Here is a 25,221-nt window from a genome sequence, read left to right on the forward strand (position 1 = left end):
GATATGTATTTTACACTCCCAGTTGTTCATATGAGTGACATTCTCTTAATTGAATGTTCAATGTGTGCAACAGTAAAGTATTTGGCAGAGGTGCAATATGTTGTGGTGTTAATATCGTTGGATTCACGAGATTTACAACATTTCTTTTCATCTTTATTTCAGTACCGTTTTCTCCTTGGCCATGTAAAATCCATTCCCATACAATTTTGTCTCCTATGGCACTACTTATCCAAACAATTTCTCGTTCACACTACATGTCAATGATTTACAGTATTAATTTCCTTATAAAAACTTATTAAACAATGTTTTATCAAATTAAGGAAACATACCTGAAAGAAAAAAACATCTTCACTGTAATGTAATATATAAACAGCTTCAGAACCAAATGGGAGTGGAAATGGAAGTTTTATGTGAACAGAATAAAAATGTACTTGTGGTACTTCATGATTTACACTTAAATGTTCTAACACTGTGTCAGATGTTATAATATCTTTACAGCCACTTTGCTTTGCAAGGGGACACGATATTTGCATAGAGGACACAGAATTCATAGAACCTCCCCAAACAGGTGTAGCAGGTACACTTGATATTAAACTGGTAGTGCTGGATGTTGCAGTTGAATAAATTTGTAAAGGTTCATTAATATTTTTCGTTGTATCCTTTGATAGTTCTCCGGTGCTTGCAGATTTTACACGATCGTGTAAATTTAAACAGTCATGGAAATTGCTTGATTTTCCTTTGTTCGCGTTTAATGTTTCATTAGAAGTTGTTATTAAATTATCTGCTGAAGCAGCTTTCTCCATTCCAATACGAAACAATTTAGTCAATAATAACTGACGCGCTTTTGAATTTACACTGTTATTATCCTTTCCAGTTACTGGTACTGACGTTTTCTTTTTACATTTACCAAAAAGACGATCTCGAAGACTTTGTGCACGACGTTGCACGTTAGCAGGTATATCGTTCATATTAAAAACGTCACGAAATATCTTATGAAGTTTATCTGCAAGCAAACATCTACCTTGACCTAATCTTACTCTACAAATTGGACAACGAGGTGTCCTTGAACGACATTCGACACAAATGATGTGACCATGGACACACTGGGAAACTGGAGGCAGTGAATTTTCCAAACAAACTGGACATTCTAATACTCGTACCTGAAAAGATACAATGATTAATATTATTTATAGAGTGATTATTTCATAAAATTTAATTACACACAACTCCAGATAGTGCATTTGCAAGTTTACTGGCTACTTCTGGAAGTGGTCCTTTTATAGCTATTCCCGATTCGTCTTGGTTTTCATCATTAATATTCCTCCACACAAATAGCTTTATATTATCTTGTTGATGTTGTTGAATTAATCCAGCAATCTGCTTTACTTTTAATCCTATTAAATCTTGTCCATCAATACTTATTAAACAATCACCAGCTCTAAAAAATAATGTAACGCTTCGTTTGAATATACATAAAATTTGTAACAATTATTTATGACTTAGGTCAGTCTTACCTGAGCCCGGCTGCATTAGCAAAGCTGCCGGTTTCAACGTAGCTTACCCATGGATAGGGATCCCACTTTGATTTTGTAAGATGAAATCCGTAAGATTTGTCGTTTGCTTTAGTTTCCTTTACATTTGCCAATATTACACAAATTTTTCCGATAATCGGTGAATCAGTTAAGGTATCTTCTTCTGTCATATATATTTTAATGCCTGCTGCTTCAGTTAACAATTCTGAAGCAGATACAACGGACATGATTTCCTTCCAAATTTCGTTTTATTTCTTTCAATTTATATATTCAATTTTAATCGGTATTTGAAATAATCATGAGACATCGATTCAACATAAACTTAGAACTTTTTTGTACCGTTTCACACAGTTTGATCTTTTATCATAATCATTCTAACAATTATATAGATGTAAATTTTTATATTGGACGAGTAAATCCTGTGATCTTTACGTGGATCACGCGATATTGAAACTGATCGAATCTGTTCTCTAAGCAAGGTAAAAGTTTCTTACTTGTTCACCTTCACCTAATTTCGTATCCTTGACATTTATTCCAAGATGAACATGTAGTTTTGTTACTTCCTTTTTTATTTTAAAAATGATGATACAAATGAGATCAATATTTTTCCTTCATTGTACCTTTCAGTGATTAATAAGTGCATATTGGAATACCTTTTTTCTTTATTAATTGGTATACACATAATAATCGCAAATACTTGCTCATTTCTAAGATAATGATATTGAATTAAAGCACTCTATATCTAGATGTAATGTATGTATAGATATTTTATTACGTTATCTCTTTATATAATTTAAATGTAAAGGTATTGAAAAGTCTTTAACATGTAGCATTATAATTATCTTTAAAAGTGTTACAAACATTGTAACTATTTGTTTCTATCTAGTATTTTAATTAGAAGGCAAACTCTCCCATATAACTGACTTTGGAAGAACATATAATTGGATTGTCAGTAAGAGATTTAAAATAAATTCTATATGAATTAATTGAAATGCACTTGATAACTTCAGATAATTACCGATAAAAAAACTTCTTTAAGTCTTTTATAAACAATAATGAAATTTGTAACAACTATTGATATAATATATTAAGACATTGATTTAATGTGTGCAATGTAGTATGCGCTGTTGCTTTAAGAACTAGTAAGTCAGGATCCAGATTTAAACTTGAACTTTCAATAGTTTGTGCTAATGCAACATTATGTTTTTCCACTTTACTTAATTGTTCCTGACAATTAGCAAAAGCATCTAAAACTTCCAGTTTAGCAACTGGGTTTCTATTGGAGTTGGTAGAATGTTCTCTTGGAGGTAAAGGAGGATGGCTGCTGGCTATGGCCCTAGTATACATTTCTGTAACAGCTCGTAGCTTATCAACCCATTCCTGACGAGCCCGAGCATCTGTTGCTCTTAGTTTAATCATATCACCTGCATTAATGTATAAATATTATATTTTTATTATCATACCATCTAAGGTCATAAAACAATGCTATGTATTCTACTATACTTCATTATATATTAGCTAATATATTTTAAATACCTGTAGCAGAATTGACAGTAAAGGTATTAGAATCTTCATCACTTGGTGCAATTACTGCACCAGCTAAATATATTGAACATCGTGGTCGTTGATTTTTCTCAGATTCACTAAGAAAATAATGTAATTCACCAGTTTCGGGACTAAGGATAAACCAACGGTATTGCCATCCTTTCATAGCATTGGTATATTTATGTAATAAACCCTCATAGGGGTGTCTGATTTGAACGTTCATCATTTATTCTCTCTAATACTGTTTGGAAGCCTCGTATTGTTTAAACCAGACAGTTGCTTACAGCAATCTGTCATCCGAACTGACATAAGGAAGGTTAGTCACACCGATGTAAAATAGGTTAGAAATTAAAATATATAATCAAATGCAAATATTTATGGTTGAATAACCTATTAAGAATGACTGACTTGGACTGACTTTAATAAAGGAACGTTTAAGGAAAATAGGATTATCATGACCCCTAACTTCGTGTTTAATTAATATTTTAAAAACGTTAAACATTGTTTTTATTTTGTGTTTATTTTCACTTATGCAATTTGGTAATACAAAATATAAACATACACTTTTTTGTATTGAAACGTTGTATAAAACTTCTCTTTTAGAAATAAAGAATTACTTATTAAAAATAATAGTTCGTGGAAATAAAATACTAATTAATAAGAATAAGATCGATACAGTCTTCAAAAAATAAATTGTTACTTTTATATATCTAACATAAGTAGAAAATAACAATTTCTGCTTAATAGTAGTAAATTGTTAAAATACAAAAATGTATTCTTAAGATACTAACTAAACTCTGTTAACTTCTTGAATAGTATAAACCTGATTTTATAGCTTTTATCAATTTGTTTTAAAGTCATGGTAACTCCACCTTATATATACCAGCTGTTTCATCACATTCAACAATTTTTACTTTAATACAAGCAGAAGGAAGTAATATTTCAGAGACTTTTTTCTCTACTTCGGAAGAATATCGGCCATTTTTGTCAGTCGGTCCTGCATCTGTAAAATCGGATGATAATATATGTATGTGTAACTATTAATTTTCAAACAAAAATATATATTATGATAAACTTTATACTTACTAATAATATGACAAATACTTGCAAGTGCATCAGGGACCATAAAATCTTTTGGCATAAGACGTATATTTTTATGATCAACACTTTCAACATTACCAAAGTCGATAAAGAAAACAGAACTTGTTGTAAGCGTTTCACTACGACAGAGGCAAGTTGCACGATACCAGTCATCTTCATAAAGAGCAAGACAAAGCTCTTTCTCGCGAGGAATATAGTAATCGCTTGATTCACAATATGCTTTCATCTTTAATAACAATAAATATGCGTATATACATGCACTAAAATATATAACAAGCATAATAGAAATTTAAAATATATATTACCAGTTTAGGCATTACATCGTAAACATGGTTTGTTAAGTAATAATCTAATGGGCATATTGCGTATTTATAACCTTCCTCAATAGTAACTAATACAAGAACGTCAACAGTGTCTCCGACATTCCCTAAGCTAACAACATTTATATCATTTATCATATAACATGTTTTATCTGTAACAAGTTGTTATTAATTTTAATAATATTTGTATATCGATATTAAATTAAATTTTATTAATTTAGAATAATTACCTTTTTCGGCAGTCTCCTTTGTCGGTGGTTTGAGCATTTCACTTACTTTTTTATTAATAATACTTCCATCTTGATTTTTAAGATACACACCATCTTTAGAAGGTATACCATCAAACGTACATATTAAAGGAACATCAAATCCTACCAAAGAACTGAGATAATTGCTCACTTCATTTGTCATAGGAATATCTCGAGGAACATCTTTTAAAGTGATCTTGGCTGTGCAAGATCGCATCTTTTGGGACATATTGTAATATGTAGAGTGCTTTGAATGATACTGTACTATTAGACATATATTATGTAATAACATACCTGTTTTAAATCATTGTTTAAAACTTTAAGTTTCTTTACGTTCACAACTTCTGCATTTCCGAAATCAATATAAGAAATTGCAACTTTATCATCCTGTACTTTAGTGACAATCGCACGATAATAATTTTCATCAAGATACTGAGCTATTACCATTTGTCCAACAACCGGTAATTCTTTTAAGTATGGAGCTGATACAAAAAAAACACATTTTATCTTATGGAAATTAACCTTACATTTAGTTCATATTATACTATGAATCATTACGTACATGTTTGAGCACACTTTGCAACATTTTGCATAATGTAATTATAATGTTCCAATTCTGGAGTGCTTAAAGATCGAGCGAATAAAAAATTATGACTTCGGAAAGCAGTTAAACATACCTGGAATTATCATTTTTATAAAGAACTATATTTTTTAGTATACTAAGTTGCACCATTTTTAACGTAAAGTATAATCAATATTCATACCTCGGATCCACTTTTTAATTCAGCATATTGTAATCCTTTCTGCTCAGGCATTGGTATCCAAGGCTTTACAATAGCTTTTACTTTATCTTGCTCTTTAGTAATTTCTATTTCTATTTCCTCCGGTTTTTTATCAGTTTTTTGTTCTATCACTTTAAATTCATATTGATCACCTTCCTACAAATTGTAATTTATAGTACTGAAGAAAAACAATGTGTGACATGTATAACGCATATCTTTGAACTTACATTAAATTTGTATTTAACATCAGTTACTTTACACACTGCACCAAATGCGCAAATATTCGAAAACTGTTCAGTACATGGCACAGTTTTCGTAATTGTTGCCATTCTACCTTCATCTATTATAGCCATTTTTAATGGAGATTCAAGGGATAAAACATATCCTCTAAGCCAATCGCCATCAAGCCTTTGCCCACATATTAAATCTCCTATCTGTGGTCTAACAATTTAATAGTTCACAGTATTAACACTATTTTATAAAAGTACTTATACATTAATCAATAATATTACCTATGAACTGATTTTTCTATTGTGTCTGCACACATTGCAGGTAAGTCATTTAAGAGTTTCTCATAATCGGATGTTGCACTATGTGGTAATAAAGTAATACTGTAAATATTCTGACTTAATTCTGCATGAATTTCTAAAATACCTGTTTCTCCAACAAACACGGTATTCACCACATTTTTCAGTTCGTTTATAAGGCTTGATGTATTATCGTTAATAGGAACTTTTTGTAAATCTGGAGTTTTATCATTAGGTTTTATAGTAGTTGAATTATCCGTCATCGAAGCATTTTTTGGAATTACATCTAATGTTGATGTATCGTTTTCTCCTTCAACTTCAATATTAATTACTTTATTCGAATCGACTGATATCATTTTAACCGCTATTATATCTTCATATTTGACGTTTTTATATTTTTTGTTTGCCTTTTCTGATAAACGAAGTTTTGCACAAAATCTTGGAACATTTTTATATTTATTAATTTCACGAAAATCGTTTGTTTCTACAATTTCATCATTACCGTAATCTATGTAATGCACTTTTGTAGGATTTAAAGCTGTAACTACAGCCCTATGCCAAACATTTTCATACTGAACAGCATACATATTACCGATTATTGGTTCCATTTTGGGACCTTTTTCTGCTTCATCTTGTAACTCCGTCATCAGTTGTATAAGATCATTGTCATCTTCTACCTTCTGAATCCAAATTTCACGATCTAACTTTAAGATTACCCTTACATCGGTAAATTTAGATTTTGGTAAAAATGTATGTTTGGAAAAAGCTATATCTTCTTCTATTTTTTTCACATCATTTATACCAAAAGGTTGTAACCTTTTGGTGTGTTTTTCTAAGTTTCCATCATCATTGTCTTTTTCAAGTGATTTCTTAGGCTGATTGATTGAATTTGACTGAGTATATTTATTATCAGTTTTGAATTTATTATCGCCATCAACTTGTTTAGATTCAGTACTAATTCTATTACATGCAGGAGTTGTTATTTTTTCTTTTGCTTCATTTTTCTGATATGCATCATGTTGACCATTCGTATTGGTATGTATTTGCTTCAACGTATTATCATGTGTACTGTTATTAGAAACTGCTACACTTGTGTTATTTTCATCTTCATCTTTTGCAATGGTATTAATACCTTCTTTTGAAGATGTTAATGCATTCATTAATTTCTTCGGTTGTCGAAGAGGCATTTGAATGCGGGAGATATTTCTAGAAGGCGTCTGCTCTTCATTTGATCGTGATACAGGGGTAGAATGCTCTGGTAGCGGCACTAAGTGTCTAATAATAAAATACAAAATCGAGAAATGTTAAAAAATATATGCAAAGATTCGGTGAGATCAATAAATATGTAAAAGAGAATGCTTACGGAATATCTTGACATTCAGTTTTATGTTGTACCCAATCAGCAACTTGACAGCTTTTACTACAGTAAAAAGTTTGACATCTTTCACAACTAAATTTTGATTTCCTAGAACATTTTTTGCAATTCCCAATTGCAGTTTGTAACACATCCTTGCCATATTCATAGAACCCCTGTTAAATCAAATTGTAACTTATAGTCTTAAATTTTTATTAAAATATTACTATAGAATCTTTTTCTGAATTCATTAATGTCACTTACATTAGTACGTTTTTCATGTACTTTATGAATATGATTCTGAACTTCAGGCTCAGGACATGGGATTTCATACATTGTATAACCTCTGCCTAATGAAACGTGTCTCTTTCCATCTTGTGTAATGGTTAATTGTCCTCTAAAATGTTTTAAAATACATGTACATTCAGAAAATGTTTAACATATATTCTATACAATTTTTAATAATACCTTGTCCATAATGTATTGGTATTTCCATAAGGTTCTGCATTTTCATATGGATTATACGTATATGGATCTACAGGATATGGGTACAACAAATCAGTATCTGTTGTATATGTGTATGTAGGTAACTCTGAATTTGGTTCCACTTTTTTAAGTACATCTAAAAGCTTGCCCCGTCCTTTTGCTTGCAAACTGCATATATTTACAAATCGGTTTTCAATTTTCATGTGATTTATAAAAGTCTATGTTATTAAAATGACTAAATTTATAAATATATACTTACGGTAAATTGTTTTCATATCTAACATTTCTTACATCTTTGTCATTTAATTCTGTAAAATGCTCCAAATCAGATCTTTTTGGAAATTGAACTATGTTAGATGCTTTTTCATTTGCAAATGATACTTTCAAATGTAATGGTAATACATCATGTAAATCCTTGATAGCATTTTCAGCCTCACGATATGTATTATAAGTAATAAAAGCCCAACTGGCATTTGGACGATAAAAATGTCCTTTAATATGTCCATAGTGGTTAAAGATTTGCATTAAACCATGCTTTAAAATAACAATTAAATGATTTATAATATATTATAGATAGATATATATATAAATATTAATGTTTATGTTACTCTTCAAATAGAAGATGAATAAAATGCAATATATTTTTGTAAATAACAAAAATTATAATATGTAATTATAATAAAAGACAATGCTTTAACATACTTCGTTTAATTCCTTGGGTAGGTTATTCACGTACAATGTAAATTCTCCGCTAAAAATAAACAAAAAATATATTTTATACATGTAGAACGATTATTTGCGATAACTACTTTAATTACTTAACAGATACACGTGATATGTAATAATTGTGTAATAAATAAAAAGCAAGGAAAGAATTAAAAATCATTTGTTCAGACACCAAATAATTAAATTCTCAACAATTAACTGTTACAAACATTATAATGTTACCTTTTAGACGTTGTATGTTCCATTACTTTGTCAATTTCATAATGCGCCATCGTTTAATTTATTATTGGTACCCGATTGACTGTAATTATTTGTAAGATTTTGCATGAATAAATAAGAATAAAATATGAATGAAATAATAAGTATTAAATTAAAGAAGCTTTATATAGAAAATTATATATTATATAGAGAAAAAGATTTCAAAATAACTTACAATAAAAATCTCCGCGTGTTTTAATTGCAAAGTGAGGAAAATGCCGAATATTCACATCGGTTCACATATAAAAAGAATGCATAAATATGAATCATGATAGTGATATTCTGCATAAAAAATGATAAAATTTTGATTGCAAACAAAAAGCCCAAGTCCTTATTTTGCACAAAAATTATAAATATACATATATATTTATATTACATTCAAATTATTTTATATATGTAATATGTTATAAGGTGATGCGAGCGTCGAAAACTTTACCGACAGTTTCTAGAAAAATTCCTAGACGCAAGTTCTCAAATTACGTCGTCATTTCTAAACAGAGCGCAAAAAAATTGGAAGGACATGTCCAAGAGGCCCTAAGGAATGGTAGTCTGGTCCTTATATTACCCAAATCGTCAAAAAATTATAAAATATTGAAATTTATGTATGTCAACCGTCAAAAAATGGCGGATCGGACTCACCTGCATCAATTTATTCGTAATATAAATATTTCTGTAAATCATGTGTCCAAATGGGTACCAGACTACCATTCTTTGGGTCAGATAGAACAAAACGAGCATTCAAGGGATGATGTATGTACAAGCCTCCAGGTAGAAAAATTTGTCCATGCTAGCATCACCTTAATATGTCATTCCCTGTTAAGAATATTTTCGTATATTTATTCACAGGAGACAGTTTCGTATTCGAGAAAGAATAAAACTTTTTCAAGTAGTACGCCGCCCCCAAGGGTGAACAGAATTGTAACCTTTGGTGGGAAATAAATTAAGAAATAAGAATTTTTCAAGTAAGTAGTTCATTAATTATACCTATATCTCTCACAAATCTGTTTCCTTTATATTCATGCATCCCATATGTCTCTACATTCCTTACATCCCTCCATCCCTTACATGCCAACATTCCATACACCCCCGCAACCTTTACATCCTGCGGAATCTTCTACTTACATCCCTGCATCCCTTATACCGCTCTTACCATTCCTCCTTACATCCTTTACATCTCTGCATCCCTTACATTCCGGAACTAGACAGCAGAAAATTGTACCAAATTTAGTGTCCATTTTCAATGCCAGAGGGCGCTGATTCGGCATCGAAAATTTAGTTCGAATTTTTGCCGCCAGAGGGCCGGAAATCTTGCAAAGTTTAGTTCCTTTTTCCGTCACCAGAGGGCGCTGATTCGACATCGAAAATTTAGTTCGAATTTTTGCCACCAGAGGGCCAGAAATCTTGCAAAGTTTAGTTCCTTTTTCCGTCACCAGAGGGCGCTGACTCGACACCGAAAATTTAGTTCGAATTTTTGCCGCCAGAGGGCCAGAAATCTTGCAAAGTTTAGTTCCTTTTTCCGTCACCAGAGGGCGCTGACTCGACATCGAAAATTTAGTTCGAATTTTTGCCGCCAGAGGGCCAGAAATCTTGCAAAGTTTAGTTCCTTTTTCCGTCGCCAGAGGGCGCTGACTCGACATCGAAAATTTAGTTCGAATTTTTGCCGCCAGAGGGCCAGAAATCTTGCAAAGTTTAGTTCCTTTTTCCGTCGCCAGAGGGCGCTGACTCGACATCGAAAATTTAGTTCGAATTTTTGCCGCCAGAGGGCCAGAATTTTGCAAAATTTCAGTAAGGGATGTAGCGATGTGAAGGATACCGGGATATAATCCGCAAATCTGAAGCTTGGTCGTAGGGCCGCAAGGGGCCGGGGCTGGGGCCCCAGTGTCCAGTGCACGCGGCCCGAGGAGTACTGGCATCGGGTGTGGCCCCCAATGTCGGCGGAGTTTGGTACATGGGGGATGGTCAAACCCTCCCCTGAGACTTGGGCGCCAGTGCGTCAGGGGCTATGGGGTCCTGGCGCTTTCGTCAGAGGACCCGGGACCCTCTCTGTAGCCTCAGTGCGGGCTACCGTGGTGGTTTTAGTGGGTAAAAATCCCACACTACCTCCGGCCCCTCCCCAGGGGGACCGGAGGTGTCTTTCTGAAGATTTCCACCACGTAAAATAAAAAAAAAAAAAAAAAAAGGATGTAGGGGATATCGCAGGATGTAATGGTTGCGGGGATGTAAGGAATGCTGCCGTGTGAGGGATGCAGGGATATAAAGAAAACAGGTTTGTAAGAGATATAGGCATAATTAATGAACTATTTATTTGAAAAAGTTTTATTCTTTCTCGAATATAAAAGTGTCTCCTGTGAATTAGGCATAATGCCTGTTGGCTCGAATGTCATTGGCGTCATACGTCGGTGGAATGCTCTACATGCAGACCTAACTTCACCTGGGGGTATCTGGGCTCCCCTATTCATTTCCCCTCAAGAACAATGGCATGTCCAGTCTTTTTCTATCTGTATTCACTTCTTTCCTCTGTTGCGTATTACAGTTAAATGTCAAGATAAAGGTGTCGTATTTTGCTCGCACAACAAACGGGCGAATCGAAATGTAATTAGTGTACATATATTGTTGGAACAAATTTTCAATGAAAATAACAATGGCATGGACACAGGTCAAAGAACAGTTAGGAGTAGGTAAGAAATAATTTGTCGAAGGTTATTAATTTAGCCTTTATAAAGTCTAACATCCTGGGAGGTGCCCCAGCAAGATAATGTTTTAAGTCTTAGTTTTTGTTTTGCGCGCGAAACGTCAATGTATAATTATTTTACTATATTTTTATTATTACAAAACCCTTCCATATACATAAATATGAGTTTTGTATTATATTACATTATATTATTCAACAGTACTTAATTGAATTGTACATATTGTTACAGTAATTTATAGTTTTTTATAACGTTATCGTTTACATAATAATTACATGACATACATTATGTTTTTGATATTACATGATATATTTGTAATAATTAATAGTTAATAAAATGTTTATTCTTTCCATTTCTGTTTCTAATTTGTTATATATGTATAATTAATTTTCATTATCTAGCTATCTATAATTTTATACATGAAAATCCTCATGCATTAAGATTAACTGTTGGAGAAATAGTATATATATTAGAAGAATGTGGAGATTGGTATTATGGACGCAATAAATTTAGAGGAACATATGGAATGTTTCCAAAATCTTACATACATGTTCTGCAACAGTCAGCAAATATGGATTGTTTGATACATGAAATTACAAACGTCTTAAGAGAATGGGGACACCATTGGAAACATTTATATGTGGTCTGTGTCATTAAATAGTTATAAAATCATGGTTGATAACTAAATGATTAATATAATTTCTTTTATGTACAGATTCATTCAGAACATTTTAGAACAATGCAACAACAAATTCTAGAATTAATAGGATATAGAAGTAAAATTTTAAGTGGCACATTGACAGTGGATGAATTAAAAGATATGAAAAGATTAGCCACAGCTAAAATTGATACTGGTAATCAGTTGTTAGGAATGGATATGGTTGTTCGTGATGATCATGGAAATGTTCTTAACCCTGAAGAGACAAGTACAGTTCAATTATATTATCACCATGAAACAGCTGCAGAAAGAATAAGAAAGGCAGCTAATGACACAAAGAAAAAGCCTTCTAAACCACAAGCACCTGTATATTCACATATATTTTTTGTTAGTGTGAGAAATTTTGTATGTAAAATAGCAGAGGATGTTGAATTATTATTAACTTTATATGATGGTCGTGAAATGAAAGCAATTACTGAAAATTACGTGGTATCATGGAGTAAGGAAGGACTTGCCAAAGACGTAGATCAACTTCACAATCTTCGTGTTTTATTTACAGACCTTGGCTCTAGAGATTTAGCCAGAGATAAAGTTTATTTAGCTTGTTATGTTATTAGAATAGGAGGTATGGAAGCTAAAGATATTGATCACCGGCGTTCAAGCGTTGCACAAACAAATAAAAAAATTAAAAACACTGAAAATATGCGGAGACCGTTCGGTGTAGCAGCAATGGATATTACTTTATATATTGCTGGTAAACTTGAAGGTGACTCAGATCACCATCACTTTATTCCATTTGTACAGTAAGTGTAATACTTTTATTACATCTTATATTATAAACATGTATTCATAAGAAGTTTCTTATGAATACAATTAAAATGAATCTGTTTTGTTGGTTTTTTAATTATTGTTTCAGATGTTGTGAGAAAGAAAGTTTGGATGGCACATTACGTAGAATTCTTTCTCAAAAAGAGACAAATATTCAAAAAAGTAATAATGGTAATAGTGGCAGCTTCGGAGGTGGTCAGGGATTATGGGCTAGCTTAAAGTTACTTAGAGGAGATCCTAAACAAGTAAATCTTAATAAACAAAAAGAATAGTTAAAAATACATTTCATGATATTTATAAATAATTAATACTTAGGTACGAGATGAAAACCCCCATTTAGTACTTGGTAATGTTGCAATTGCAAGAAAAATGGGATTCCCAGAAGTTATTTTGCCAGGTGATGTGAGAAATGATTTATACCTGACATTAATTAGTGGTGAATTTAATAAAGGATCAAAGTCCACGGATAAAAATGTCGAAGTTACGGTTAGTATTATTTTAAAAATTAATGAAATGTTCAAAAGTATGTTATTACTTAATTTCTTGATAGGTTAAAGTATGTAACGAATGCGGTGTACCAATACCAGGAGTTATGACACTAGGTGGTGGAGCTTCACCCATTGACGAATATCATAGTGTTATTTATTATCACGAAGATAAACCTAGATGGTGTGAAACTTTCAAAATTGCTGTACCTATTGAAGAATTTAAACAGGCTCATTTGAAATTTACGTTTAAACATCGCAGTTCAAATGAAGCAAAAGATAAATCTGAGAAACCTTTTGCCTTAAGTTATGTAAAATTAATGCAACGTAATGGAACAACATTACAAGATATACAACATGAGTTATTAGTCTATAAGTTAGACCAAAAAAAGTATGAGGAAACTGATATTTCATATTTGAAACTGCCATCAACGAGGGGTGAATTGGTAAATCGATATTAAAATTAAATCATTTTTATTTATAAGTTTGGCAAAATTCGATAATTAATTCTTTATATAGGTTGAACTAAATGTTGAAAAAAAACCAACATTAGGATCTTTTACTTTAAGCAGTAAAGATAGTTTTTTGATAGCAACTAATATTTGTTCAACAAAATTAACACAAAATGTAGATTTGTTAGGTTTGTTGAACTGGGCATCACATAATACTGACTTAAAAGAATCTTTAGCTGCCTTGATGAAGGTTGATGGTGAAGAAGTAGTAAAATTTTTACAGGTTTGTATACTTTTTCATATCACATAATATACTTATAAAAATTAATAGATAAGATTTTCATACATCTAGCATTACTACTAATAACATCCTTCCTTCAGGACGTTTTAGATGCCTTATTTAATATACTAATGAGTAATTCAGACAGTGATGTTTATGATGATATGGTATTTGAATGTTTGCTCTATATTATTGGTTTAGTGTCTGATAGAAAATATCAACACTTCCAACCAGTATTGGATTTATATATTTCTGAAAGTTTCTCTGCAACACTAGCGTATAAAAAATTAATAGCAGTATTACGTAAACGCATAGATAATGCAACTAATAATGATGGGCAAGAACGTGATATACTTCTTAAAACAATGAAAAGCCTTCAGTATTGTATGAGATTTGTTGTAGAATCTCGTCTTTTATTCACTGAGTACGTATGTTTCGTTACTAATTCTATTAGATTCTTTTTAAACGATTCCTTTTTCTTTTAAATATTTATTTTACAATAGGTTAAATCAAGATGAAGAAGAATTTTCTCAAACGTTAACAGAATTATTAAAATCCATTGTTGAACTTATGAGACATGAAACGGATAGTACTTTATTGGTTCAAGGAGCATGCCTTAAATATTTACCAACTACTATACCTCATTTATTACGAGTCTATAGTGGCAAACAATTGAGTACAATTTTGACTGACTTATTAATTACTTTGCCATCAGGAAGATTGACTAAACAGAAAATGATGACAGTAAACGATATTGTTCACAGTCCTCTTTTTCTGAATGCAGAATGTAGAGCAATTTTATTACCTCGAATTACTATTTTGGTTCGAGATTTATTGGAAGCTAAAGAAGAGGTAAGATACACGATGTTACGAAATATGATTATCATTTAAGATTTCATGTGAAGAAAATGAAAATAACTAAAACTATCGATTGTAATATGTATTTTTTCAAATATGAAATTCATTTCTGAGTAATTTGATACGTTTTTATTAAAGCTTCGTTCATGTTAATGTTAACATAATATAGTAAAGCTTGGAATCACGTGTATGTACGTCTTATATTTAGGGCATTGCAAATTTCATGTATCATTTTTGTCGTGATTGTTATAGTCAAAATGTGAACGGAGCTTTTTATTTGCATTTAAAATTTTCTTACATGAACTTACGAATAGTGTCATTATTTGTGCTTTCCGTGCAGCCTGACATCCTTCCGCCACGCACTTTTCTATGAATCTCATCAATCTTGCGTTTTTCCCCTTAAACAGGATGTCTTTATTTTGTAGTATATTTAATTGATTTTAGTCATATTAACACTATAAATTTAAAGTAGTACAAAAACATTGACGTATTTTTTGTTTATGAAATGAAAGACATCCTCTGTAAAGTTTGAGTACAGCATGAAAATTAAATTGCATTGTTATACTTTGATATAGCATGATACAGCGTATCATAAATTGATACGTTTAATTTATCTGAATAAATCCATAAAATATAAATCATTATTCATGTGTCTGTCTCTTCATTTTGATTAGATCATAAAAAAACATTTATCATTAGAATAACTTTTGTCACATCTTGAAGGGCATTGGCAATCTTTTGTAGAAATTCTTGTATTTAATGTAGTTTCTTTGCCCTTTTATAACTATTGTTCTATTGCTTTAAGCACTGCATCCTTCTTGCATGCAGGTTTATAACACAATTTGTCTTAGGTGATGAGCAGTATTAAGGGAATAACTTTATTTATATGCATAAATTGGCATTATATTCTAACTAACATAGGGCTGTTTCATTTTTTGTGTTTGGTTTGGTTTTGGTTATTGACCTATAAAGGGGCTCTCAAGTACGCCTGGAAAAAGCGTGGCGAAGGTAGCCAGGCTGCTCGGCGAAAATCGGCATCGGCTCAACCAACACCGCGGCTACTCTGAAGAGGTAATTGTTGAAATATACACGGTGAATTTGAATGCATTATTTGCAAGATAATTTTGGATCGATATGGAAGTTAACATGTGATGTATTGATTCATCTGTAATAAATATTTTACATTAAATTTCCAGGAATGCTGTTAACATTGCTATTTTGTTTAATTATTTTTTTTTTTTAATTATGTTCACGAAGATACTTATTAACGATATGTAATAATATTAATAATAGGAAGAAACGAATTTTTATTTTATGTTGATATAGGTAGAATTGTGTGTCAAGATATTATCTGACATCCTGGAATTAACATTTAGAAAAGATATAGGAAATACAGTACAGGATGTAAAGGAAATTATGCTCACTGCCTTGCGAACTATTATACAAACTGTTATATCAATGGACAGAGAAAATCCGCTAGTAGGAAATTTAGTTTCAGTTATGTTAGCAATATTCAGGTAAAAAAAAACAGATATTAAACTACAGGTATATGTATAATGTTAAGAGAAAATGATATCTAACAATGTATGCATTTCAGACAAATGACACAACAACATTATGAAATTTATATACATCATTTTAGAACTAAATTTGATTTGCTTGATTTCCTTATGGAAATATTATTAGTGTTCAAAGATTTAGTGTCAAAAAGCGTGTTTCCAGGAGATTGGTGTGAAATGATTATGCTTCAAAATAGTATTATTTTAAAATCATTACGTTACTTCTCGGGCACTATCAGGGATTATTTCTTTACCGAGTTCGAACAGCAAGCTTGGTCTAACTTTTTTCATTGTGCAATTGCATTCCTGACCCAACCAGCTTTACAATTGGAGATATTTACGCCATCAAAGCGTAATCGTATTGTTTCTCGTTACAATGATATGCGCAGGTACAGATTTATATAAATATTCTTTGAACTTTTAAGTATATTTAATTTGCAACGAAAATGAACGGTATGAATGTTGTTAAACTTTACTTCCTTTTTTTTTTATAGAGAAACTGCGTTTGAAATACGGTCAATGTGGTTTAATTTGGGGCAGCATAAAATATTGTTTGTTCCTTCTCTGGTTGGAGCAATATTAGAAATGGCACTAATTCCAGAAAGTGAATTAAGAAAAGCAACCATTCCTATATTTTTTGACATGATGCAATGTGAATTTTATAGCTCGCGTATCACTGAAGGATATGGTGATACAAAAAGAGATCCTGCTCATATAAAAGCTAATTTTATAGAATATGAAAACGAAATGATCGCGAAATTGGATATTTTGGTATGACATGTTCATTATAAACATGCTTATTTGCTTATTGAAACATATTTACATAATATCGTAACAGGTTGAAGGAGGAAGAGGAGATGAACAATTTCGTTCACTTTGGATTCAAGTAATGGGTAATCTATGTGAAAAGCACTCAACTATGCGGGAACAAGGATTACGCTTTGTTGATACCGTAGCTAAACTCATGGAACGTTTATTACAATATCGCGATATTATTCATGCCGAATCACAGGAACACAGAATGTTATGCATCGTGAACTTATTAGAATTTTATTCTGAAATAAACAGGGAAGAAATGTACATTAGGTAATCAATACTTTTCTGATAAAGAATTAATTTACTTGAAATATTTTCAGAGGTAATCAGGAAATTCTTTTATTAATATTGTTACGTTTTATCCTATAGATACGTAAACAAACTGTGTGAGCTACATTTAGAATGTGACAATTACACTGAAGCAGCATACTCCTTGAAATTACATAGTCAATTATTAGCCTGGAGTGATCAACCGTTGTCACCGCTCTTAAAATCACACAGGTATATTTATTAAGTTGTTTCATGTAATAATTTGATGAAAAATTTATATTTAAAACATTTTAAATTTTAGATATTTATCATGCCAAACGCATCGCGAATTAAAAGAAGCATTGTACAATGATATGATTGAATATTTTGACAAAGGTAAAATGTGGGAATGCGCGCTCGCAGTCTGTAAAGAATTAGTTGCACAATACGAAGAAGAAACTTTTGATTATTTACAACTTTCAACGTTATTAAGACGCATGGCTAAATTTTATGATTCTATAATAAAACAATTAAGACCTGAGCCTGAATATTTTAAAGTTGCCTATTATGGTCGAGGACATCCAGCGTTTTTGCAAAATAAGGTATTTCATGTAAAATTAATATATACGTTAATATATATATATAAGTATTCCAGTTATATATATGTGTGTATTCCTATTGATTATTTAGATCTTATGTTATGTAAGATATTTATTTATTGTAGATATTTATTTATCGCGGCAAAGAATATGAACGCCTTAGTGATTTTTGTTCACGAACCTTAAATCAATTACCAAATGCAGAACAAATGAATAAGTTGTCTCCTCCTACTCCAGAAATATTGGAATCCAATAATCAATATGTTCAAATTAACAAGGTAGATCCATTAATGGACGAGAAGAGACATCGGTTTAGCGGAAAGCCTATAACAGCAGAAGCAGTATTAAGGTAAAAATGCAATATAGTATTTATAGCAAGTTATTATCACGAAATGTAAATTTTATTTGAAAATTATATTTAAGGTATCATCGAGTGAATGATGTACAACGTTTTCGGTTTTCAAGACCAGCACCAAAGAAAGATATAAACATTGCTGTTGGAAATTCTACTAACAAAGAAAAAGAAACAAATGTCGTTAACAATAATGAATTTGCTTCATTGTGGTTAGAAAGAACGGTACTTGTTACAAGTCATCCTTTACCAGGCATTCTCAGATGTTTTCCTGTCACATCCAGTGAAACTTACTTAGTCAGTCCTCTTCGTAATGCGATTGAAACGATGGAAGCTACAAATACTGCATTAAGAGATTTGATTATAGCACACAAAGCTGATAATAGTCTTCAATTACATCCACTTAGTATGAAACTCAATGGTATATTGGACCCTGCGGTAATGGGCGGTATCGACAATTATGAGAAAGCATTTCTCAATGCTGAATACCGAACTTCTCATCCCGAAGAGAGTTCTGATCTTTTAAAATTAGAAGGATTGATTGCTGAACAAATTCCATTGTTAGGTATCGGCGTTCAGTTACATAAAGCACGTGCTCCTCCTGATTTGACTCCGTTTCACCAACGTTTAGAACAATGTTTTACATCATTGAAAAATCATGTTGAGGCAAAATATGGGAAAAGGGTAATTTGAGTTATTGATGAATAAAATATCTAATTCATGGAAACAATTCAATTAAGGAAGAAATTAATCGCTGTATCTATTACTTATAGACATGTGATTTACAAATTGAGACTTTAACTCATACTGTAACAATGCGAAGAACACAAGCTTCGAGAGGCGATAATCATCGTTTATCGGAGTCAAATATAATGAATTCAGAGTAAGTAATAATTCTTGTACGCAACACTATTTGCTGCAAATATTGCTATTATTTGTACTAACATTAATTTCACTCATATTATCACAATCATTCAATTACGTTGGCTTTGGTATGGGATTATAAATTTATTTATTTTTAAATATTATTTGTGTAGTATTGTGAATATTGGTATGCATGTAAAAATAAAATCCACCTAAAAATTAGGACATATTTTATGTAAAAAGGAATAGAACAGTCTATATAAATACCTCCAATATTGTTTGTTATATGTGATTACTTCATAATTATCTCATTCAGCTGTGGAACTCACTCCAGGGTATCCTCTCTTACGAGATCCCAAGTTGCAACATTCAAGTCGCTCGCATCATTCAATTTTAACAACAATACACCCTCATCTGGTACTCAAAACATCAGTTTATCAAGGTAAAGGCATTAGGACAGTAATGTAAGAAAATAGATATGTATGTGAACATATTAGTAGTCATGTACACGTATTAACTAATCAATGTATATCAATTTTCAACTTTCTTTTATAATTCTATAATCCTTTATTCCTATATTCACGAATGAATATTAGAATAATTTATGTATGATTTCAGGAATTTTGCTGTTGGATCTGATAAACACAATATCCTATTATCCTTCCTTCGCACCTAGCATTTTTTGTATATGTACACATGTGTATATACATGTACAATTTTTGTTGCGTTTAATGCTTTATGTTATACATATCGTAATTTTTCTATGTTAATATGTTGATTAATTTATTTTATTGTTGAAAGTTATGGTTGGTTCTGTCTTTTTGAAAAAATGTTTTTTAAGCATATGTTTTATTTTGAAAATATGCTATTAACAAAAGAAAAAAAATATTAATATAGTTACATATGTACATATATGTTACTAAAATTATATTTGTATATATTACACTATTTTCTTTCATTCTTTTGTGCTATTCTTTATCTGCATGATATTATTTCTTTTATATCACTTTTAATACTACCGTATTTGCTCCTGAATAAAATATCTTCAATAACACAACCGCTTGTCCTACTAAATAGGTAAATAACGAGCTATATATTTGTACAATATTAGTTCCGTTATTATTAATCGTTTAAATATTCTAATGAAATAATATTAACAATAATGTATATTGATACGCAGGAACGCTTCGATACGGTCACATATCCTATCAACAGCATCTCTACAAAAAGCATTAGCAAGCTCAAGTCCAGGGACGAATAAGAAAAAGGATTCGAAACGAAGAAGTTCACGAAAAAGTGATTCAGCTGCATCTACAAAAAGTGATCAACCAACAAGTCAGTGGTATACTACAACAGATTTACCACAAACCACATCGACTCCTGTTATTCCGTTAATGTCCAGTTATCCTAGTACTCCAGTATTTGAACTCCGTCAAGAGGTAAAACATTAAGGTTTTTAAGCATGATTAATGGTAATAGAACAAGAAGAAAAAAAAATGGAAAAGATACAATTTTTGTGCAGCTAACACCAAAGCGTCCTTTAAGATCAGAAGTAGAGAAAGAAAGAAGAATAAGTAACCGTTTATCTGGGCAATCTCAACATTATTTAAGAAATATAAATAATGGAATAGATTCAAATAGTTTAGGAAAAGGGAACAGAGATAGTATTGGTACTACAGATAGTACAGCGTCTGAAGATGATCTACCACCACCTTTACCTGTGAAAACACGCGAAGCTGATTATTGTAACCTACCAGAGGAATTATCTGCTAACTATTGTGGAACGGGAAGTATAAATAGTTCAAACCGATCTTTAGGACAGTGGTCAAAAAGCAAACTTCCAACTCCTACAGACGATCTTGACGTTCAAACGAAGCCGCCAACACCACCACCTAAACCAAAAAGACCACCTTATAGCTTAAATAAACTCTTGCTTTCTTCTGATATAGACAAGTTTAGTCAAGATCCGTCCGTAACTTGATCTAAATTATTTTATGATCATTTGTCTTGCCAGTACGTTGAGAGCTGCATATAATAATATTTATATATAACATTCACTTTACAATAGCAAGTTAGAAAGTTACCATCCCTTTGTACCTTTTTTGTATAAGCAGAATAATATGTACTAATGCTAAACAAACACCAACAAATTGGGTAACACATTTGTGTTAAAATTGCATGAATAATGTGTTTACTCAATTGTGATGTTACTCAGCTTATCTATACTATATATTATAATCTATACAATTAATAATATTATAACATTTGCCTTTAGTCCATCCAATGGAGAAATGGACAAGCGATATATATCATTAATGGACTGGTGATAAAAGTATAAACATATTTTTAAAAATTTACAATTTCTATATTTTTAACCAGAAATACGTTTCTATCGTAAATTTTTTTATAAACTCATTTATAAAATATAAATTTGAGATTTCTTCGTATATACAAGCATCAATTAATATACTGTAAGCATATGTAAATCACAATATCATTCACATTGAAATTTTTAATTCATTAAGGATTTTACTCTCTCTCTATGAGACGCACATATAAAGTATGCATAATATACATAGTAAAGAGTTAATATCATAGTTTTAATCATACTTCTATAGATTTTTATATTACATGTTTATATAATTTTCCTATATAATAATTTTTAACAAATTGTTATTGTTGCTGTTGCTATTTCTTATATTAATCGAAAAATTTAGGAACCTGCTTCTGGATTTCAAATACTTGTCCAGCATCTACTTTTGATTGTTGGTTTTGTACTACATATTTAATTTTGTTTTTCATAAAGTAACATCATCAATGTTTAATTATTATCCAAGGATTACCAATGTATTGTGATTTAATATAGTAAGGAAGAATTTGTTTTATATAGCAGTTGACCTAAAGATACCTATAGACTTATAAAATGTTAAATTATTTGAAGATTGGAAATAATTTTATATAAGTTTAAAGCATAATCGAATCATCAGTTGCATATTTGATATATAGTGAAATAATGTATACATCAGTGACTTTATATTGCATTTTATATATCGGTATATACACCATGACATTATTTTACAATGAAACAAATTTTAATGTATTATTACAAATTTATAAAAATTTATTATAAAACATTACATCAATAATAACACCATTACATTTTTAGTATATTTAATATATGTATAACAAATTTATAGTATCAAATCAAACAAAATATTATATATCACTTTTTTCCACAATCATCACATGAGTCTCATACCAAAGAGATTAGTGCTTTATTTATTTTATTTACTTAGTAAGTTGTATGTATCATTTAAGAAATGTTATATAACATATATTTCTAACAAAGAAAAGCAAACAAAATCAATCACTTTTTTGTTCTTTTTATTAATAATGAATGGAACATTATAATTATACACATATAGTTTTAGTTCGCTCTTTAAATTTTACCGTTGATAAAAAAAACAATGTATGTAGTGAATATTTAATGTGCCATTTGTTTCTTTTCCAAGGTTTATAAAAATTATTGCATTTAACTTACGGATTACTGTAATAACGTTAAATGTCAAAATTGGAATTTATTCGATGTTGTATACAATACATAGTTATTTCTATACACATTTTATTTATTTACTAATGCAATTCTGTTCCCTTACGCTTTTATATTTAATATATTAAGATATCATATATTTATAATAAAAAAGTTATGTTGTCGCATATACTGATAAAAATTTGATTGCCGTATAATACTTCTATGAGAGTATACACGAGTTTTCTACTGCAACCCCCTCTTTAAAATTGGGATTTGCGTTTGCTGTTTGCGTACTTCTCTGTCCATTTATAGGCTTTTTGAAAGTGGAAAATATTATTAATTTCATCCGTTGTTAAAATCTAAGTATTCAAACAAATTACTCACCAATGTTGCATTTTGCTGGTAACTTTCATTCTGTTTATATTTCAACAAAAAAATCTTATTGTTATTTTATATTTAAAAAAAGTTATTTAGAATCGTACCGAATGTTCGGGTGTATCAACGTATCTTAAATCCGGATAAACTCGGTCACGGTTAGAGGGTAATGGTGCAGTAGGAAGCTACAAAAAAATTTCTATAATTATTCTTTTAATCTCTTTTTGTTAACTGTAATAAAGTAATACTTAATATACATATGAAATAAATAACATACGTTGCATTTATTTGTTTCCTGTCTTTTCTTATTTGAAGGATTGTTTCTTGGACAACAGTAATTGAAGTGATGAAGTTCATTACAATGTGCACATTTGAAATTCCAAGCGGGACAACGATTGAAAGGATGTTTTTGTTTACATCTCCAACAGCAGGAGTCTCCTTTTTTCTGCTTAGTATCTTCTGAGGAAGCTTGTTGTTTTTGTGTTATAACAACATTATGTTCGTTGCACATTGACACTAATTTTGGCAAATCAAGATTTTGTACTTCAAACAACTTTTTCCTGAGTACTTTATCGTTTAAATCAGCAACTACTTTATCTCTAATTAAACTGTCTGTCAACTTCCCAAAATTACAAGTTTCTGCCTTCCTCTGTAAACAAATATTAGTTGATGTAGTTTACATAAATATAATAAAAAAAAGAAGTACATGGAACTTTGTAAGATTAACTCACTTTTAAGTCAGTAATATAAGCTTCAATAGATTCATTTCTTTGTTTATGCCTAGTAAAAAAGTTATATCTAGCCTCAACTTCATTTACAGGATTAAAGAATGTATCAAGCTTTGCCAGTAATGCATATATATTATCTCTATCTGCTACATTTATTTTCTGTATAACATTTAGACCAACTTCTCCTATGTAGTTTCTCAGAAGGTAAGCTTTTATATCTTGGGATTTATCAATGAAGTTACTAAGTTCCAAGAAGATCATAAAATCTTTCTTCCATCTCATCCAATTTTCAGCCATATTTCCCTTGTTGGATAATGGACCTGGAGGTTTAATGGTGCCTTCCATTCCTTTAAATATATAATTGAATCATATAAAAAGGTGTTTGCAAAAATTCAATTTTCTTTTATCATGATTACATTGTTTTCATTAATGATAAAATATATAATCTTATCAACCTATTTATTGTAAAAGAATGATTACTGGTATGCAATTATACATATGTTTTCAGTATAAATTAAATTTAAAACTACAGTTTTTTAAGTAAATCTAATTAAATTTTAATAAATTTGACTTACCTGACTTTAAAAAAACTTGTTGTATTAAAGTTAATTAGAGTAGATCTTTTATATAATAACTGTTTGTAATAACAGAGCTTCTCATATGATATGTTGTCTTGAGTAAGAGGGATTCCCACAGTTTCTCAGCATGACACAGTATCCTGCACAAAAACCCAGCACTATCTCATTTCATTTCATTACAGGTTTCCCCATTTAGGGGTGGCGTACTCTAGGAACTTTGCATTTGTCCCTTTTTAAATTTAATCCTTTACCGCGCCATTTTCAATTTACATTATTTTGCTTTTCTTGTTACATTTTTCCTTTGCTCGTTACATTTTCTTTCCTTACATTATTTTCATACTTTTTATTCTTCTTTCCTGTCTTTCTCTTGCGCCCCCTTTTAGTCGCCTCCTACGACAGGCAGGGGATACCGTGGCTGTATTCTAAACCCCCCAGCCAC

General features: G+C 30.8%; 6 protein-coding genes across 18 annotated transcripts; 2 read left to right on the forward strand and 4 right to left on the reverse strand.

Moving 5' to 3' along the window:
- LOC114879318 lies at positions 1–2,176 on the reverse strand. Of its 2 annotated transcripts, XM_029194143.2 has the most exons (5): positions 2,027–2,176; positions 1,515–1,737; positions 1,225–1,438; positions 330–1,160; positions 1–250 (listed from the first exon to the last, which is right to left on the reverse strand). In XM_029194143.2, the coding sequence occupies exons 2-5, from the start codon at positions 1,700–1,702 to the stop codon at positions 11–13; spliced, it is 1,473 nt and encodes a 490-aa protein (XP_029049976.1). In that variant the 5' UTR covers positions 1,703–1,737; positions 2,027–2,176; the 3' UTR covers positions 1–10. The 2 variants fall into 2 exon arrangements, with proteins under 2 accessions (XP_029049976.1, XP_029049975.1); XM_029194142.2 differs by having other exon boundaries at positions 1,515–2,176.
- Positions 2,177–2,273: 97 nt separating this feature from the next.
- LOC114879321 (oxysterol-binding protein-related protein 11) lies at positions 2,274–3,491 on the reverse strand. Its single transcript, XM_029194147.2, has 2 exons — positions 3,069–3,491; positions 2,274–2,956 (listed from the first exon to the last, which is right to left on the reverse strand). The coding sequence occupies exons 1-2, from the start codon at positions 3,301–3,303 to the stop codon at positions 2,604–2,606; spliced, it is 588 nt and encodes a 195-aa protein (XP_029049980.1). The 5' UTR covers positions 3,304–3,491; the 3' UTR covers positions 2,274–2,603.
- An 87-nt stretch (positions 3,492–3,578) lies between these two features.
- Positions 3,579–10,101, reverse strand: LOC114879315. Of its 8 annotated transcripts, none has more exons than XM_029194136.2 (17): positions 10,002–10,100; positions 9,055–9,063; positions 8,844–8,922; positions 8,598–8,646; positions 8,155–8,429; positions 7,878–8,063; positions 7,674–7,806; positions 7,419–7,585; positions 6,041–7,330; positions 5,756–5,969; positions 5,511–5,684; positions 5,309–5,423; positions 5,041–5,228; positions 4,729–4,963; positions 4,484–4,650; positions 4,164–4,404; positions 3,579–4,080 (listed from the first exon to the last, which is right to left on the reverse strand). In XM_029194136.2, the coding sequence occupies exons 3-17, from the start codon at positions 8,891–8,893 to the stop codon at positions 3,935–3,937; spliced, it is 3,630 nt and encodes a 1,209-aa protein (XP_029049969.2). In that variant the 5' UTR covers positions 8,894–8,922; positions 9,055–9,063; positions 10,002–10,100; the 3' UTR covers positions 3,579–3,934. The 8 variants fall into 8 exon arrangements, with proteins under 8 accessions (XP_029049969.2, XP_029049970.2, XP_029049971.2 ...); XM_029194137.2 differs by having other exon boundaries at positions 10,030–10,074; XM_029194138.2 differs by lacking the exon at positions 9,055–9,063 and having other exon boundaries at positions 10,002–10,101.
- LOC114879322 lies at positions 9,289–9,995 on the forward strand. Its single transcript, XM_029194148.2, has 2 exons — positions 9,289–9,647; positions 9,726–9,995. Exons 1-2 carry the CDS (start codon positions 9,294–9,296, stop codon positions 9,816–9,818), a joined length of 447 nt encoding a protein of 148 aa, XP_029049981.2. The 5' UTR covers positions 9,289–9,293; the 3' UTR covers positions 9,819–9,995.
- Positions 10,102–11,346: 1,245 nt separating the features above from the next.
- LOC114879353 (dedicator of cytokinesis protein 1) lies at positions 11,347–23,185 on the forward strand. 5 transcript variants are annotated; one of them, XM_029194184.2, is made up of 22 exons: positions 11,348–11,557; positions 11,971–12,212; positions 12,285–13,030; positions 13,144–13,300; positions 13,371–13,541; positions 13,606–13,986; positions 14,060–14,275; positions 14,374–14,696; positions 14,776–15,124; positions 16,103–16,201; positions 16,457–16,647; positions 16,728–17,078; positions 17,184–17,460; positions 17,528–17,775; positions 17,875–18,006; positions 18,077–18,356; positions 18,479–18,702; positions 18,777–19,389; positions 19,479–19,588; positions 19,886–20,011; positions 20,750–21,008; positions 21,092–23,185. In XM_029194184.2, exons 1-22 carry the CDS (start codon positions 11,509–11,511, stop codon positions 21,548–21,550), a joined length of 6,003 nt encoding a protein of 2,000 aa, XP_029050017.1. In that variant the 5' UTR covers positions 11,348–11,508; the 3' UTR covers positions 21,551–23,185. The 5 variants fall into 5 exon arrangements, with proteins under 5 accessions (XP_029050021.1, XP_029050017.1, XP_029050018.1 ...); XM_029194185.2 differs by having other exon boundaries at positions 13,147–13,300; XM_029194188.2 differs by lacking the exons at positions 20,750–21,008; positions 21,092–23,185 and adding an exon at positions 20,188–20,387 and having other exon boundaries at positions 11,347–11,557.
- Positions 22,937–25,010, reverse strand: LOC114879356. The gene is made up of 6 exons (XM_029194193.2): positions 24,780–25,010; positions 24,208–24,551; positions 23,754–24,125; positions 23,584–23,661; positions 23,486–23,515; positions 22,937–23,414 (listed from the first exon to the last, which is right to left on the reverse strand). The coding sequence occupies exons 2-6, from the start codon at positions 24,547–24,549 to the stop codon at positions 23,322–23,324; spliced, it is 915 nt and encodes a 304-aa protein (XP_029050026.1). The 5' UTR covers positions 24,550–24,551; positions 24,780–25,010; the 3' UTR covers positions 22,937–23,321.
- Between the last annotated feature and the right edge of the window lie 211 nt (positions 25,011–25,221).

The sequence above is a fragment of the Osmia bicornis genome, chromosome 9 (assembly GCF_907164935.1).
Source record: "Osmia bicornis bicornis chromosome 9, iOsmBic2.1, whole genome shotgun sequence".
NCBI classification, from domain to species: domain Eukaryota; kingdom Metazoa; phylum Arthropoda; class Insecta; order Hymenoptera; family Megachilidae; genus Osmia; species Osmia bicornis.